The sequence below is a fragment of the Nipponia nippon genome, unplaced genomic scaffold (genome assembly GCF_047370975.1).
Source record: "Nipponia nippon isolate SJK-2023a ecotype South Korea unplaced genomic scaffold, ASM4737097v1 scaffold_23, whole genome shotgun sequence".
In the NCBI taxonomy this organism is placed as follows: Eukaryota; Metazoa; Chordata; class Aves; order Pelecaniformes; family Threskiornithidae; genus Nipponia; species Nipponia nippon.
In genome coordinates, this window is record NW_028262340.1 from 2,132,151 (window position 1) to 2,146,934 (window position 14,784).

Below are 14,784 nucleotides of genomic sequence, written 5' to 3' on the forward strand. Positions count from 1 at the left end.
TGCCGCCCAGGCCCCCTCCTTGGGCACCTCCTCGGGCCGCCTTCGTCCTCGCTTCCCCAGCTCCCCGCCCGGGGAAGCTCCAGCTCTGCGCTTCGTGCCCCGTCCCACCGAGCAGGACCCCGCCTGTGACCCTCGCTCGCGGAGAAAATCGGCCTCTTCCCACCACCGGTTTTTCTCCGCTTACGAGCGCACGGGACCTCCCCCGTCCCTGTGCTGCAGTTCAGCGGGTTTGGAAGACCTTTTCTGAAGGTTATCATCGGAATAATTTGGCAAATCCTGATAAGTCTGAGCATTTGTGCAAACAGGGTGATGTGTGAGAAATTGATGGAGAGGAAGAAACTTCCCATTTTACAGGAAATTAGTTTTGGCCCAGGGCACGAAAACGTTTGATTTTGGACTACGTGTCACATCACCAATCCTTTCCGTGCTGCCACCTTCTTCCTCTCACCCCTCAACAAAAACCAGTGCCCCTCTGAGCCAGCAGTGGTTTTAATCAGTTTTCACACCCGTTGTTTTTAAATTTAGCAGGGAGAGCTGACTTGGGCTTTCTGACACCTTTTTTGCCCCGGGTTGGAAGCCTGTGCAACAAGCAACAGCCACCGCCGAGCCAGGAGGGTCCCACGCGTCCTGGAGCCCCTGGGGCTCTGATAGCTCTCATAGCTCCTTAGCGCTTCATTTAACCCACCGTCTTCAAGCAGCTCAGCCAGGCAGCGGCGTGGCTGTGGATTTGGGGCAGAATGTGGTGAAAGCAGGGGATATTTTTTTTTTTTTAAGTTGAATGTATCCCACGTTCAAGAGTGGGGTGAGAGCCTGCCCAGGCTCCGCATTTCTGGGTCTGGGGTTAACCCTGGGCACCCTTCCCACCGCGGCAGCGGCAGCAAAGGTGTTTCGGAACCAGTTCCACGGTTTTAGCTCTTGCCCAGACCTGCAAACTCCCGCTCCGAGCCTGACGCGCGGGAAGGATTGGGCCAGCAGCGCCTGAGCGCTGGCAGGGCTGGGGCCCAGCCGGGGCGGCCACCCCACGGGGCCACGGCGGGGGCCTGCAGGGAGGGATACGGCTGGGGCGCTCCGGGCGGGCCCAGCTTGGGTTGCTCCTGAGCATGGCTGATGGTCGCTGCTGGAGAAGGGATGCAAAGGGATCCGTCACATCAGCTGGGGTCCATCCCATCAGCCAGGGTCCATCACATCAGCCGGGCTCCATCATGTCAGCCAGGGTCCACCACGACACCCAGGGTCCATCACATCAGCTGGGGACCGTCACATCAGCCAGGATCTATCACATCAGCCATGAACCTTCATGTCAGCTGGGGTCTGTCACGACATCCCAGATCCATCACATAAGCCAGGGTCCATCATGTCAGCCAGGATCCATCACGACACCCAAGGTCCATCACATCGGCCAGGATCCATCATGTCAGCCGGGGTCCATCGTGATGCCTGGGATCCATCACGTCAGCTGCGGTCCATATGATGCCCAGGATCCATCACATCATCCGGGATCCATCACACTCACCCTGACCCGATGGAACAAGATCTCCCGCTTCCAACGGGGCCGCAACGGGGCGGAAAAGGACCTGGTGGCAGCCGGGCAGCGCCATCCCCCCGCCCCCTCCCGTGGGACCCCGACTCGCGTGTGCAGGCACCCTCTCGCCCCTCCACGCCTCGGGGGCCACCCCTCGGGTGCCAACCCCCTGGTGGGGACCTCGCAGGGACTTTGGCCTCCCCGCCCCGGCCCCTGCGGGGGGGGACAGCGCGGCGGAGCTGCAGGGGTGGCCGCGGCCACGGCGGGGCGGTGCAGCCCCAGCAACGCGCCCCCGGCCCGGCGCCTGCGCTGGGCCCGCTCCGGTCCCCCCGGCCCCAGGGACCCCCTGCCCCAGGGACCCCCCCCGGCCCCAGGGAGCCCCCACTGCCCCAGGGAGCCCCCGGCCCCAGGGAGCCCCCACTGCCCCAGAGACCCCACCACTGCCCCAGAGACCCCCCCGGCCCCAGGGACCCCCTGCCCTAGGGACCCCCCCACTGCCCCAGGGACCCCCCCGGCCCCAGGGACCCCCCGACTGCCCCATGGCTCCCCCCCGCCCCAGGGATCCCCCCCTGCCCCAGGGCCCCCCAGCACCCCGCCCCATCCCCGCTGCGTTTCCCCACCACCTCTCGCTGGGTTTTGCCCCCCACCAGCTTCTCACTGATGATATTAATACCCCCCTTTTTTTTTTTTTAATGATTATTAATTTGGATCCTGCTGATTACACGCAAGTAAAACAGGGAGAAGTGGCTCGGGGGGGGACCCCGAGGCGGAGCCCCCCGCGCTGTTTCGCAGCCCCGAAGCAGGGCTGCTCTGAGCTTCCAGCGACCGGGGATGCTGCGGCGTGGGACCAGCCCCGGGAGGGGCTGCAGCGCAGGTTTTAGCCGAATTTGGCCGATTTCCCCTCCTAAACCGGCGGTGCTGGGAGGCCAATGCCCCTTACTGCGGGTAATCCCCCCTGCTCCCCCCCCCGCCCCCTCCCGGCATAGTACTGTGCATTCAGATGAGGGGTTTTTATAAGAATCTGGGTATATTTTTAGGCTTTTCACAGAAAGCGTGCGAAAGCCATTAGGAGGAATTACACGTGTGTGAGAAACAGCTCATTTATATCCCAGCCCGTCTGTTCCCAGCTCACCCACAGCTACCGCCTCCCGGGCCCAGCGGGGGACTGAACACCCAGATTTGGAGCAAAGTCACCCCAGGGTCGCCTGGCAGCCACAAGAAAGTCACTGTCGCGACAGAGGACTGCCCTGTCCTCTGGTCCCGCTGTTATCCCCCTTTTTTTTTGGAAGGGGAAACTGAGGCACGGTGCTGTGGGGCTGGTCCAGCTATCGGCCCAGGGCTGGGACTGAGTCCCGGCTCTTCCCAGAGGATTTTCCCCACCTGGGTTGTAGAGGAACGCTGGGCCCAGCACCCATCCAGGGGTGATCGAGGGTCCCACGGAGGGGAGGCGCAGGCAGCAGGGCAGGGTGGGGGGCCCACCCTGGGGGCAGATCCCAGGGCCCCCATCTGCCCCTGCTTCCTGTCCCCCGTTCACCCTGAGGTGACCCCGTCTGCCCCAGGATCCCCCCATCTGCCCCTGGGCCCCCCATTTGCCCGCTGATCCCTCCCCATACTCCCCTGAGCCCCCCATCTGCCCCTGAGCCCCCCAACTGCCCCTGAGCCCCCTCCTTGCCTCAGCACTGCCCTATCTGCCCTGGTTTCCCCCGTCTGCCCCAGGAGCCCTGCTCCATCTGCCCCAGCTCCCCCTGGGTCCCCACAATCTGTCCCAGTCCCCCCCATCTGCCCTAGTCCTCCTCTCATCTACCCCTGGCTCCCCCATCTGCCCCAGGTCCCCCCTGTATCTACCCTTGCCCCCCATCTGCTCCTGGGTCCCCAGGCCCTCCCATCTACCCCTGCATCCCCCCAGTCTGCCCCAGACCCCCCTACATCTACCCTTAGGTCCCCCCCCATCTGTCCCAGGTCTCCCCCATCTACCCCTGGATCCCCACAGTCTGCCCCAGGCCTCCCCCGCAGTTTGCTTCAGTCCCCTCCCAGTTTGCCCCAGTCCCCTCCTTTACCTGCCCCAGTGCGCCTCATCTGCATTAGGCTCCCCCCCCATCTACCCCAGGGTCCCCCCAATCTGTCCCAGGCCCCCCATCTGCACCAGGCTCCCCCCATTTACCCCTGGATCCCCCCATTTACCCCAGGGTCCCTCCCATCTGCCCCAGGGTCCCCCCATTTACCCTCGTGTCCCCCAGTCTGTCCCAGGTGTGTGTGTCCCCCCGGATCCCCCCATCTGCCCCAGGGCCCCCCCCGCCCCGCTCCCCCGGGCCGGGGCCGGGGCTGTCCCCGCGGGCGGGGCCGTGCCGGGGCCGGGGATCGGGGGGTCCCCCCGGGGTCGGGGCCCGCACCCACACCGAGCCACACCCACAGCCACACCCACACCCACGGCCCCACCCACGCCCACACCCACGCCCACACCCACACCGCCTCCCGCGGGCGGCGGCAACAAAGGCCCTTCCCCGCCCCCGCGTCCCGCCGCCGCCTCCCGCCGCCGCTGCAGCCGCCGCCGCCGCTGCCCGTCCTTGCGGCAGGAAGATGCCCGGGGAGGTGCCGGGGCCGGCGCCCCGGGGGCTGCGGAGCCTCTCGGTGCTGCTGCTGCTGCTGTGCGCCCGCGCCGCGCTGGTGAGTGCGGGGGGACCGGTACCGGCATCGTGCGTGGAGCGGTAAAGGCCGGGGGGGGGAGGCGTGGGACCGGTATCGGTACCGTGCGTGGAGCGGCACCGGGCTGGGGGCGTGGGACCGGTATCGGTACCGTGCGTGGAGCGGCACAGGCCCCCCCCCCCGGCACCGTGCGCGGGGAGCGGTGCTGGGCGGGGGGGGACGTGGGAGCAGCCCCGGGCACGGCTGGGTCCCGGGCGGGGGGGCTGCGAGCGGCACCGGCACCGTGCGGGGGGACCGGCACCGTGCGGGGGAGGGCGGGGGGCTGGCGGCGGCAGCCTCCCGGGGCGGGGGCACCCCCGGAGCCGGCACCCTGCGGGGGGGCAGTGGGGACCCGCACCCTGCCCGGGTGGGGTCGGGCCGGCACCGGGCTGGGGGGGCTCCGGGACTCCGCCGCCCCCCCTGGGGCACCCAGCGCCCTGCTGGGGGGGGGCACCCAGCGCCCTGCTCCCCGCCAGCCCCTCCCTGCCTGCACAGCCCCCCAAAGCCGCGGACCCCCGGCAGGCAGCACAGGCAGGAGCCGGTGCCCCCCACCCCAGGGGTGCAGGCAGGGCTGGGCAAGGAGCAGGCAGGCGGGGGGGGCAGGCAGGGTGGCGGGGCCCGGGCGTGTGCGTGGGGAGGGGGATGCAGGCAGATGCCGTTTGAAGGTCGTAGGGAAACACGCCTTAAAAATAACCCTGCGTGGGGGGAGAGGGAGGAAAATCCCGGTCCTGCACGGTCCCGGGGGCAGAAGAAACTTGGGGGGGTCTTGCCCTGTCCCTGCAGGCACCGAGCCCTGCCTGCCCGCCCCCCCCCCGCCTGCCGCCGGGAATCTCTCTTGCACCTCCAGCCCTGTGCAGGGGTAGATGCAGGCAAGCCCTGCCTGCTGCTCACCCCTTGCCTGCACAGGCAGGGCCCCTCTCTGCCCAGGCGCTTCCCAGGAGGTTTTCCCAGCCCTGCTCATGGGAGAGGATTTCCACGCTGGCAGGAGGAAGGGGTTGTGTCTGTGATTTCTTGTGGCACTTCCAAAACCGCTTCTCCCTATGCTCTGGCTGGGAAACCCTGCCCTGCCTGCACCCTGCCCTGCCTGCACCCTGCCCTGCGCTCACTCTTCCATGAGCTGCTTATGGGAGCGTTTGGGGGAGCCAGGGTGGCTTTGTGGGGCGCTGGCTGTTGGGTGATGCTCTCCAGGAAGGATCCTCCTGCAACGAGGAGATGCTTTTCCCATGCAACTGGTTGTGCTCCAGGGCGTCAGGAGAAGCAGCTGCTCGGGAGGACTGGGAGGAAGGCTGCCTCCTCCTCCTCCCCTCTTTAAGAGGGGAAGAAGTCCCAGGGCCTGACCGCTCACCAGCATGCGACCTGCTGCGTTAAATAACCCAGAGCTCTTCCCCATCCTCCCAGGGTTCTGGTTTGTGGGCGCCGTGGGCTGGCACCCCTATTTCTGCGGGGCGGTGGGTGCGTGCGGGGCATTCGCCCGCCTTTCCCGGCAGCGGTTATTCCCCCTCCCGAAAAGCCAGATGCAACTTCGGTGTTTCCGAGGAGGTTGCTGAGCCGTTATTGAGAAGACCGTCAGGTGCGTGATTTACTCGGGCGAGCGGCGATAAACATCGTGGCTCCCGGCGATGCCGCGCAGCCGCTTGCGCGCTGTACCAAGGGGCAGTTTATTAAACTGAATATTGCGCTTTGCCATTGATCTGGGGAAGCCCGAGCTCCGCCGGCGGCTCCCCTCCATCGCTGGGTGCCCACGGCAGCGAGAGGTGCGTGCAGCTGTGCTGGCATCTCCAGCACCCATGGTGGGCGTGGGGTCGGCTGCGTGGGTGCTCGCTCCCCCCCAGATAAGCCTTTCCCCCTTCCCCGTTTGGGGAGTTGTAGTTGCTGGCTGGTGGATGGCGATGCAGACGGTTGCTGGCATTTGCTGAGGATAATTAGGCAGGAAAGGTTACGGGCTTGTTAAATGCCAGGATGGGAGGTGATGGGATGCTGGGATGCTCCTGGGGACCATGGGGCAGCTCTGGGGCTGGGAGGAGGCTGCTTTCCCCGTGAGGGATGCTCCAGGGGACATTGGGCATCCTCAGCTGGAGGGGACCGAGGTCTCCTCTCCACCTCCTCTTCGCTGGAGGTTTTAAATCATTCGGTCTCATTGGACAAAGTCTCGGCTTTGCCCTGGGGTCACTGGGATGGAAAGCAGTGACTGGGCACAGCTCTGGTGCATCCCCACCGGCTGCCGTGATAATGGGATGGGGGATGGACTTGGGGACCCCCGTCCCCCTGGTGAAGTTGTGCAGGCAACTGGGTAACGCTGGCTGCAAACCCCGCACCGGACCCTGGTCCCTGCCGGGGAGCCCTTCTCCGGAGCAGCACCTGGAGAATGAATTAATATTTGCACTGCAGAGACCGGACAAATAACTCTGGCTCCCGCTGGCACCGAGCCCACGAGCTCCCTGGGACGGGCCCAGTGCCCTGTGTCCCTGTCCCCGACCCGGGGGAGCGTGGAGGGACGGGGCTGCCGACCTCGGCCCGGGGATGTGGTGTTGCTGGAGTGTGTGGGAACTGTAATGAGTCTCCCGGGACTCAGCGCTTCCCTTTGATCTCATGGTGGCTGTGATCCCTCTTGGCCCCGGGTTTGGGGAAGCTGGGATCGGTCCTTTTAACCCTTTGTGTGCCTCCGTGGGAACGCTGCAGGGCAGGGGCTGCCTCTCCTGCCGAGACCCGATCCTGGCAGTGGGATTTCCCAACAGCATCACAGACACGCAGGTTTGGTTTTGGCTGGGATTCCCCAGGGCTGTAAAGCTCACGAGCTCGCCCTGTCCATCTCCTGCCTCATCGCTTTGGAGCCGGCTACGGCCCACTTTGAGAGAGGACGGGCTCCGGACCTGTTTGGGAGATCCAGGCAGCTCGGTGGAGAGGAGCCCCCGCATCAGCCGTGCCCGTGGTGGGCTCAACCCCTTATTAGACACCTGAGAATCCAAGAGTGGGCTGTTTCCTGTGCAGGCAGGAGAGCTGGCTGCTCCCCAGCCCGCAGACCACACGCAGGCCGAGGGGGTAGCTCCTTCCTCCTCCTCCTCCTCCTCCTCCTCTGCGCAGGGCCTGGGTGGGGAGCCGGGATGCTGGCAGCCGAGCGGCGCCCGGGGACAGAGCGGGCAGGGGGAGCGGGCAGCGGCAGGCAGCTCTGCTCCCGTTAATTAGATGCAGGCAAAGCATGGGCCGATGAGCTTTAATCAGCGAGGGTGGCCTGTGCGCTGGGCTGCGGCGAGATGCCGGGGGAGTGGGTGCGTCCAGCCAGTCCTGTGTGACACCCCTGGCCTGGGGACCCCGAGTCCCTCGGCGTGCCGGGGAAGGATGCTGTGCCTCGGCCCCAGCTGGCCGGCCAAGCCGCGACCTTAGGGGATCAACTCGTCACCTTAATTACTGAGAGCGTTGATTAGCCATAACCTTTCCACGGGTCCCGCCGCACACGTCCCTGTCCTCGCTGGAGCTTTGCCTGGGATGGCTCCGGGGCCGAGCTGCTTTGGGGCCGGCCTCATCGTGCTCCTCTTTGTAGGGTACTGGGGAGGTGATTTTGCTGTAGTCCTGGAGCGTGTTTCCATGGGGCCCTCCTGGCGAGGGTTAATGTGGTGTGGCATCCCTTGCTCCTTGCAATCCCTTACAATCCACCCTTGGCTCAATCCGGAGGGATGATGGGGAATGCGGGACCCAGAGATGCCCCACGGCCCCGCAGAGGTTTGGGGTGGAGCACCCGCCTCCCCCCGCAGAGGTTTTGGGGGTTTCAGCATCCCCCGCAGCGCTGGGCCCCCCCGCTGCCGATGTGGGGGCTTGGGGCTTTGCGGGGCACCCTTGTTCCCACAATGTTTGCCGGCGGTCCGGGGTTGGCAGCTCCCCGGTGGCATCGGGGGCACGGGGAGTCTTTCCCTTCCGAGGTTTGTGGGTGCTCTGGGGCTGCCGTGACCGTTGTGTGACGTGTAATGAGTTTGCTAGGACTCAGCCTGGCTCCCGGGTGGGGATTTGAGGTGTGACCTGGGGTAATGCAGTGGTTTGACCAAGCCCTGTTTGTCACCCTGGACGTCCCAGCTCTCCCCATCCGGCCGTGCTCAGCACCCAGCTCCTTCCTCTTACGAGCAAGAGGTGAAGCAAGTTTATGGAGAAACTGAGGGGGGGAAAACATAAAGGGCCCCAGAGCTTCACAAGGGGCACAGGGTCCTCTGGCCACTTCACTCTGTTAAGTCCCCAAGTGTCCCTAGGGCTCCTTTTCCCCTCGGAAGAGCGGCCGGGAGACGCGCGGCAGCCCTGGGAGACGGCAGCCAGGCCGGGGGAATGCCGGGCCCCGGCGCGACGTGAGCCGGGTACCAAACCCTGTGGGGCTGGTCAGCTGGGGAGGCACCGACACCGGGCCCGGGCCCTGGGAGACGGGAGCCTTGCTCTTCCTGAACCTTTAAAGACTTTAAAATAGTTTAAAGTCGGGGCATTAATTCTGAACACACATTCTCGTCCCCCCGAGCTTTCCCCATGCTTGGAGCGGGGCAGGGAGGCCAGGTCCGACACCTCCTTGTACCCTGCGTGGCTCTGGGTGTGCTTTTTGCTTTTATTCTGCTCCTTGATGCATGAACCCGGCACTCGGCATCTCTGCAAACCCAGCCTTGATGCTCAGGAGATGGGGAGCAGTTATCTGGGGGGAGAAACCCCCTTCAGCATGTGGTTTGGCATCCCCTGGGAGCAGCAGGCAGGTGCCTTTGCCAGAGCTGTGGTCCTCAGCATCCCTCAGCATCCTCCCCGCTCTGGTTAACGCCTGCAAGAGGCTCCTTTGGCTCAGGACCCCAGGCAGCTGCCGGGGAAGGATTTATCCTGCAAAACGGGTGATGCCATCGAGCCTCTCGCCGGCAGAAAGGGGGGCGAGCCTCTGTTTTTCACCCTGGCGGTGTCAGCCTGGCCCCGGCAGAAGATGCTCATCCCTCGCTGGCCGTGTCCCTGGAGACGGTGCCGCAACACGTGTGCAGAGGGAGGAGCGGTGGCTGCCAGAGAGGTTTTCCCAGCTTTTCCATCCTCGCTTTGTGCTTTTCCCTGTTCCCTTGTTGAGGTGCTTTATGGGGCGGGGGGGGGGGGGGAATATTCGCCATCGGGGGTGTCCGGCGGTCCTTCGCCTCCCCCAGCCATGGCTTTCACAAGCTGCAGCCAATGCCCCGCGCTGGGGAGAGCGGAGGTGGGAGGAAGGGCGGAGGGGTGAAACAGAGAGCTTTTTGTGGCAACGCATACATCTTTCCCAGTTAATTAATTTGACATTTACGCCGAGCTTCTCATGCAAAGCTCCCGAGCGTTTCGGCGACCTTCGTGTGCAGAGCGCGGGGCAAAGGGCCCCCATTTGTGCCCGGCCCCGCGGGGCAGGAGGCGAGCGGCCGCTCTGCCGGGGCTCCAGGCGGTGGGGGAGGACGTGACCAGATCCAGGCAGAGGGCCGCTCCTGGGGCTGCTGAACTGAGCCTGGTTGCAGCATCTGCCCCCCCTTCAAACTGTATTTTTTGGGGTCTTGCTGTGGTTGGGAAGGAATGGGATTGAACCCAGGGTCGTGTGGTGGCACAGGAATGCTCCTTTGTGCTGTCGGGAAGGTGAAAGCGTTTTTAGAGCCAGTTCTTTCAAGGCTTTTAGTTAAAAATGACTCAAAAAGTTAATTCTAGTCCTGGTTAAACCAGTATTTAACGCAGCTGTGGCAGTGCCTGCGATGCATTGAGCAGATGGAGGGGACAGCATCGATTTGGTGGTGAACAGCGATGGGGACTGTGGTCCCCATGCTGGGAGTGATGGTCCCCAAACCTTACATCCCCCTTTTCCACCTCGGCATCCCAGAATAGGCGACTTCATCCCTTTCCAGGCTGGATTGGGATGTTCGATCTGCCCCAGCCATGCGATGTGCCCCCACCAAGACGGAGGCTGCGTGTGTTTATATCTCCGCAGCCACCATGCAAAGCATCTCCCTCCCTCGGAACAGCTTGGCCGCGGCTCAAACTATTTATTTCAAGATAAAAATAACAGCAGCAACCTCAGGGCTGCTGCTTCTTTCCCGGCCGATGGCAAAACAAGAATTATTTTAGCAAGAGGGGGGGAAAAAAAAACCCTCAATGTGGGGGAGCCCGGGGATGTGTCCCCACCGCTGCAGCCCCAGTGTGGGACCCGAATCGGGGCCCATCGGGGCGGAGGAGGCTGAAGCCAGGGAGAAGCATCGTCTCTCAGGCAGCACGGAGCACAACTTGTTGGCAAAACAGTTTATTTGCCAAAAAATGCTGTTTTCCAGAGGAGGAGGAGGGGAATGAAGCTATTTCATGAGCTGCGTTGGTCGGGCTGAATAACTGCTGAGAAGGGCAGGCAGTCCTGAGCGCATTTGGCTTGGTTTAGGAGCAATGTTCGTGTTGGCAAGTGTCAAAAATATAGTAGAGGGCTGCATTTTGGGGAAAGAGAGTGGGAGTTTTGGTCCAAAATGGGCATTTAAAAAAAAAATCTTATTTCTTATTTTTTGCAAGGAAAGCTGTAACTGAGCAGAAAGGCCCTGTGTTTCTCTCCTACCCCAGAGCAGTTTTCCCTGCAGAGGCAGCGCGTGGTGCTGGCATGGAGCATGCAAAGAGCTTTACTGCCCCAAACTAGGTGTCAGTCCACCATTTCCAGCTCCTTTAAGGCAAATTCAGGTCCGTTAGACTCCTAACAACTTTTCTAGGTGCTGCCTGTCCTGGCGATGTCTGTTGTGTCCCAAGATGCTACTGGGAAACGTCTCCATCGCACCCCATACAGATTAATCGGAGGAAGCTGGAATAATGCATTTTTTTTTCCCATTTTTGGGGGGCTTTTTGGCGAGTAGCATCATCCAGCCTTTAATTTTCCTTCTCCCTCATGCACGGGCTGCATGTGTGTTTGCTCGGCACGAGGTGAGGGTGTTGTGGGAATCTCCTGCCACTGGGACGAGGGTATTTAAGAGCCAGAGCCGAGTGTCACCAGAGACGGCACTTACGGGGAGCGTGGGGAGCAGGCAGGGACCAGCACTTAAAGCTCTCTGAAGCCCTGGCTCCAGCCCAATGGAAAAACCCAGAGCTGCCAGGTATTTGTTGATGAAATGGGATGATTTTATGCAGCTCTGGCGATGCTTTAACCCACACCCGGGAGGCTGCTCGGAGTGCAAGGTTCCCTTTTTTGGAGGCACTGGGAGCGATGGCCACCATGTCCCCGTGACTTTGGGGTGTTTTGGTCCTCGGCCGGTGTCACCGCTCCCTCTTCTCGCCGCCTCCTCTGGGACAAATAACACAGAATATAATAAATCAGCTTTGCAGGGTGCTCCCCTCCGCCTGAGGCCTGACAAGCTCGGTGCGCACCAGCCCGGGCAGCGTGCTTGGGTGCCAGGGGGCTGTGACCTGGAGCACCCACTCCTCGTGCTCCCGTGGCACCAGTGAGTGCTATTAGGCCCTAAGTAGCCACCAGTGGTTGCAAGTCGGTGCCCAGCCAGCAGGCATGGCTCACGTCCCGTGTGGTGCTGCCATTGCCTCTGTCAGATGATTGCAAACCTGGGTGGGATCCTGGGGTTAATTAGCCTGGTGCTAATTAGGGAGCATGCCGACATGTATTTGTTGATGGGGAAACCCGGGTGTTAAATGGGGACCTGGGCATCAAACAGGGACTCGAGGCATCACGTGCAGTGAGCTGGGGTGAAATAGGGTCCTGGGCTGGGCTCAGTGGCTGTGGGGCATCGTCATCCCACCGGGCTCCCCGGGGACCCGCAGGTGCCGGAGGTGTCGGAGCTACACCCGGCTGGGATGCGCAGGTGAGCGGAGCCGCCTGTGACGCAGCACCTGGCAGCACCCGGCCTCTGTAATCGGTTGTTTTTGTTTTCTCCTGGTGCTGAAAGGAGCTGTTTCTCCCCATTTATCAGTAAATAATTGTTTTGGGTGCAACTTGCCCGTTAGCTGCCTGGCAAGCTGCAATTAGGCTGTGGGAGAGGGCTGTAGGGGGGGTTAGCGTAGCATCGGGGCGTCCCCTGAGGCATTGAGGCATCTCCTGCAGAGCTGGGGCTGCGGGGGCTCGCACTGCTGGGCAGGACCCCCTGGATTTTTGGGGTGTTAATTATGAGCTACATCCCACGCGGCTGTAATTGGGGTGATGCAGCTAGCTCTCTCTTGGCCCTCTTGCCTTTAATTGGGATTAATTAATGCCTGCTCCTCCAACTCAAGGTGCCTGTCCCATCTTCTGGCTGCGGCATTTAAAGCCATGCGCACATGACCTTGCAGCGTGAGTCACGCCATCCCCAAATGTCCCTACGTAGAAGGCCTTAAAGCCACCGTGGGTGATCCCAGGGATGTTTGTGCGGAGGTGGGTAGATGCTCTCCGTGCTGGGGGGATCGTTGCAGCCCTAGTCCTGGACGGGAACAGGTCCTGGCTGCGGAGCATCCTGAATCCCTTTATTTTCCATGGTGAGAGCTCTTCAAGCACCCAGCCAAAGGCTGGAGGAGGAGGAGGAGGGTGGGAGGGAGGGAAGGCTCTCGCTGCCGTGGAAGAAGAGAGAGAATCCATTGAACGTGGCACGGGGACTGGATGGGCACGGCTGGGTTTGCAGGGATTGCCTGGTACCCACGGGCCGGTCCCTGGCACATTGTCCCTTGCGGGGACGTACGCATCCCTACGGACATTTCACTATTGGTGGCATCCCACAGCAGCGCTCACTGTGCTTGGAGCAGCTGTGCCTCCTTGCCTTTGGGCTGAGCTCAACTGCACCGTGCCTGCTTACTCTTGCAGTAAAAAGGGGCTGCAAAGAGCCAGCAGGGAGGATGCGCCATGGGTTCTGCATCCTCGGAGCAAGACATCCCCCTCTGCCAGCATGAAATCCTCCGGATCCCCAGGATGCTCACGGGATGCCCCTGCCATGCGCACGCTCGCCCAGACGGAGACATGTGTGCAAAGGGTGCTGCTTACCAAAGTCTGGGCTCAGTGTGCAGACAACCAACCTCTATTTGTGTCTGTAACGTCCCAAATGAGACCCAGAAATAGCCTGTGAGGAGCATGTCCTTTGAGTATTTTTGGTTGATGTGCAGAGAAGTGGAAGGAAAAAAAAAAAAGCAAGCCTGGCTGGGCTCTGGATGCAGCAATCCGGCTTCAAATGTGCCCCGACCTGAGAGGGAATTGGGATTCCACCGGCTGTAAAGGGAAGGCGGCAGGCTGGGGTGGCTGGGGCCGAAGGAAGCAATAGCTCTGTGTCCTGCCCCTCCTGCAAGAGGATTGAGGTTTTGGGTCTAAAGAGTGACTTTTTGGGTCTAAATGGTTGGGGCTGTCTCCTCGGGGTGCTCCCTTCCAGCCCTTGAGCACTTGGGTTTTGTGCTGGGCTAAAAGCACCAGCGAAGGGACCGGGGAAGATCAACCCCGTGGGCTCCTCTGTATAGACTCTGACACAATATTTGGTAAAAACAGTTTATTTCTGTTTTTCTTTTTTCCAAGGAGCTTTTTGGCTGCTGGTCCCACCAGCTTGGTGCGAGACTGAGGATCTGGCTGGGGCCATCCCGGCTAAAAAGCACTTGGTGGTACGGGAGGGGGTCCTGGGAACCCAAACGTGGGGGTTTTTCCTTCTGACCCAGCTCCAAACTCCCCATTTGCTCTCGCCAGCTCCAGCACAAGCAAAGGACGTATCTGCAGCTGGGTTAAATCCCTGGGGCTGAGCATCCCGGTGCTGTAACCCCTGGATGAAAAGCATTACTGAATCCCTGCCGTACAGCTTCACACCACTAGTGATGATGGGGATGCCAGGACAGAGAAGGGAGCAGTTGCTTTCCATCAGGCAGGATTGGGGTGCAAAGCCCCCATGCTCCCGACCTGCTCTTCATCCCCGCTTGCCTCGTGACGGTAGGATTTTTGCATCCCCCAGCTCAGGAAATGGCTGCTGCCCGCGTGTCCCCCTCTTCATCCCTCTCCCCCCTTATTTTCCTTCCTTCAGCCAGCGTGTTTTGCCTGATGGACTGTATTAAAGTCAGGATGTGAGGAGGACAAGCTGCCAGCAATTAGGTGGTGCGAGCCCTCCCCCAGCCGGGTGTGGAGGAGGAGCAGGGCTGGGTGCCGAGATTTTGGGAGAAGGGACTGTTTCTTCCTTCCTGCTCCTCTTTGGATGCTCGGAGCAGACAAGGGGCCGCGTGGGGTGGATTTCCCGTCCCCTGGGAAATGCTTTTGGTGAAATGGGTTGGGCGCCTGCTTTTTTGGATAGGAGCCACAGACCAGCTGCTGGGCTGTTCCTGAGCCTCTCAGCTCTGTGGCTCATCCTCTTTGCTCCAGATTTGGTCAAAAAGCTCCTAATCCTTCCCCAAAACCCCCTAACCCCCAGTGGGTAAGTACCCACACCTTCTCTCCCATGGCAGTTCAGGAGACGGGCATTTTTGGGGCCGATCCTGGCCGCCAGGCGGGATGCTCATCCCTGTGCCCACTCCCCTGCCACAGGCATGGGCTGGATCCTGCCTCTCCCGGTGCAATTCCAGCTGCTCCCAGTGAGCGCAGTCGGAGTTTGCCTCTAGCTATAAATATCTCGGAGAGCAGCAAAGCCCCCAAAGGGTTTAGGCACTATATATAGTTTTCTGCAGCA

The 14,784-nt window shown here is 61.9% G+C and overlaps 1 protein-coding gene across 1 annotated transcript in view; it reads left to right on the top strand.

The window, feature by feature from the left end:
• Nucleotides 1-4,015: 4,015 nt before the first annotated feature.
• SDC3 (syndecan 3) overlaps nucleotides 4,016-14,784 on the top strand; it is a 49,411-nt gene continuing 38,642 nt past the window's right edge. The window contains exon 1 of the mRNA XM_087761025.1: nucleotides 4,016-4,186. Coding sequence (XP_087617151.1) covers nucleotides 4,100-4,186 — 87 coding nt within the window. The 5' untranslated portion in view covers nucleotides 4,016-4,099. The remainder of the gene's footprint in view (nucleotides 4,187-14,784) is intronic.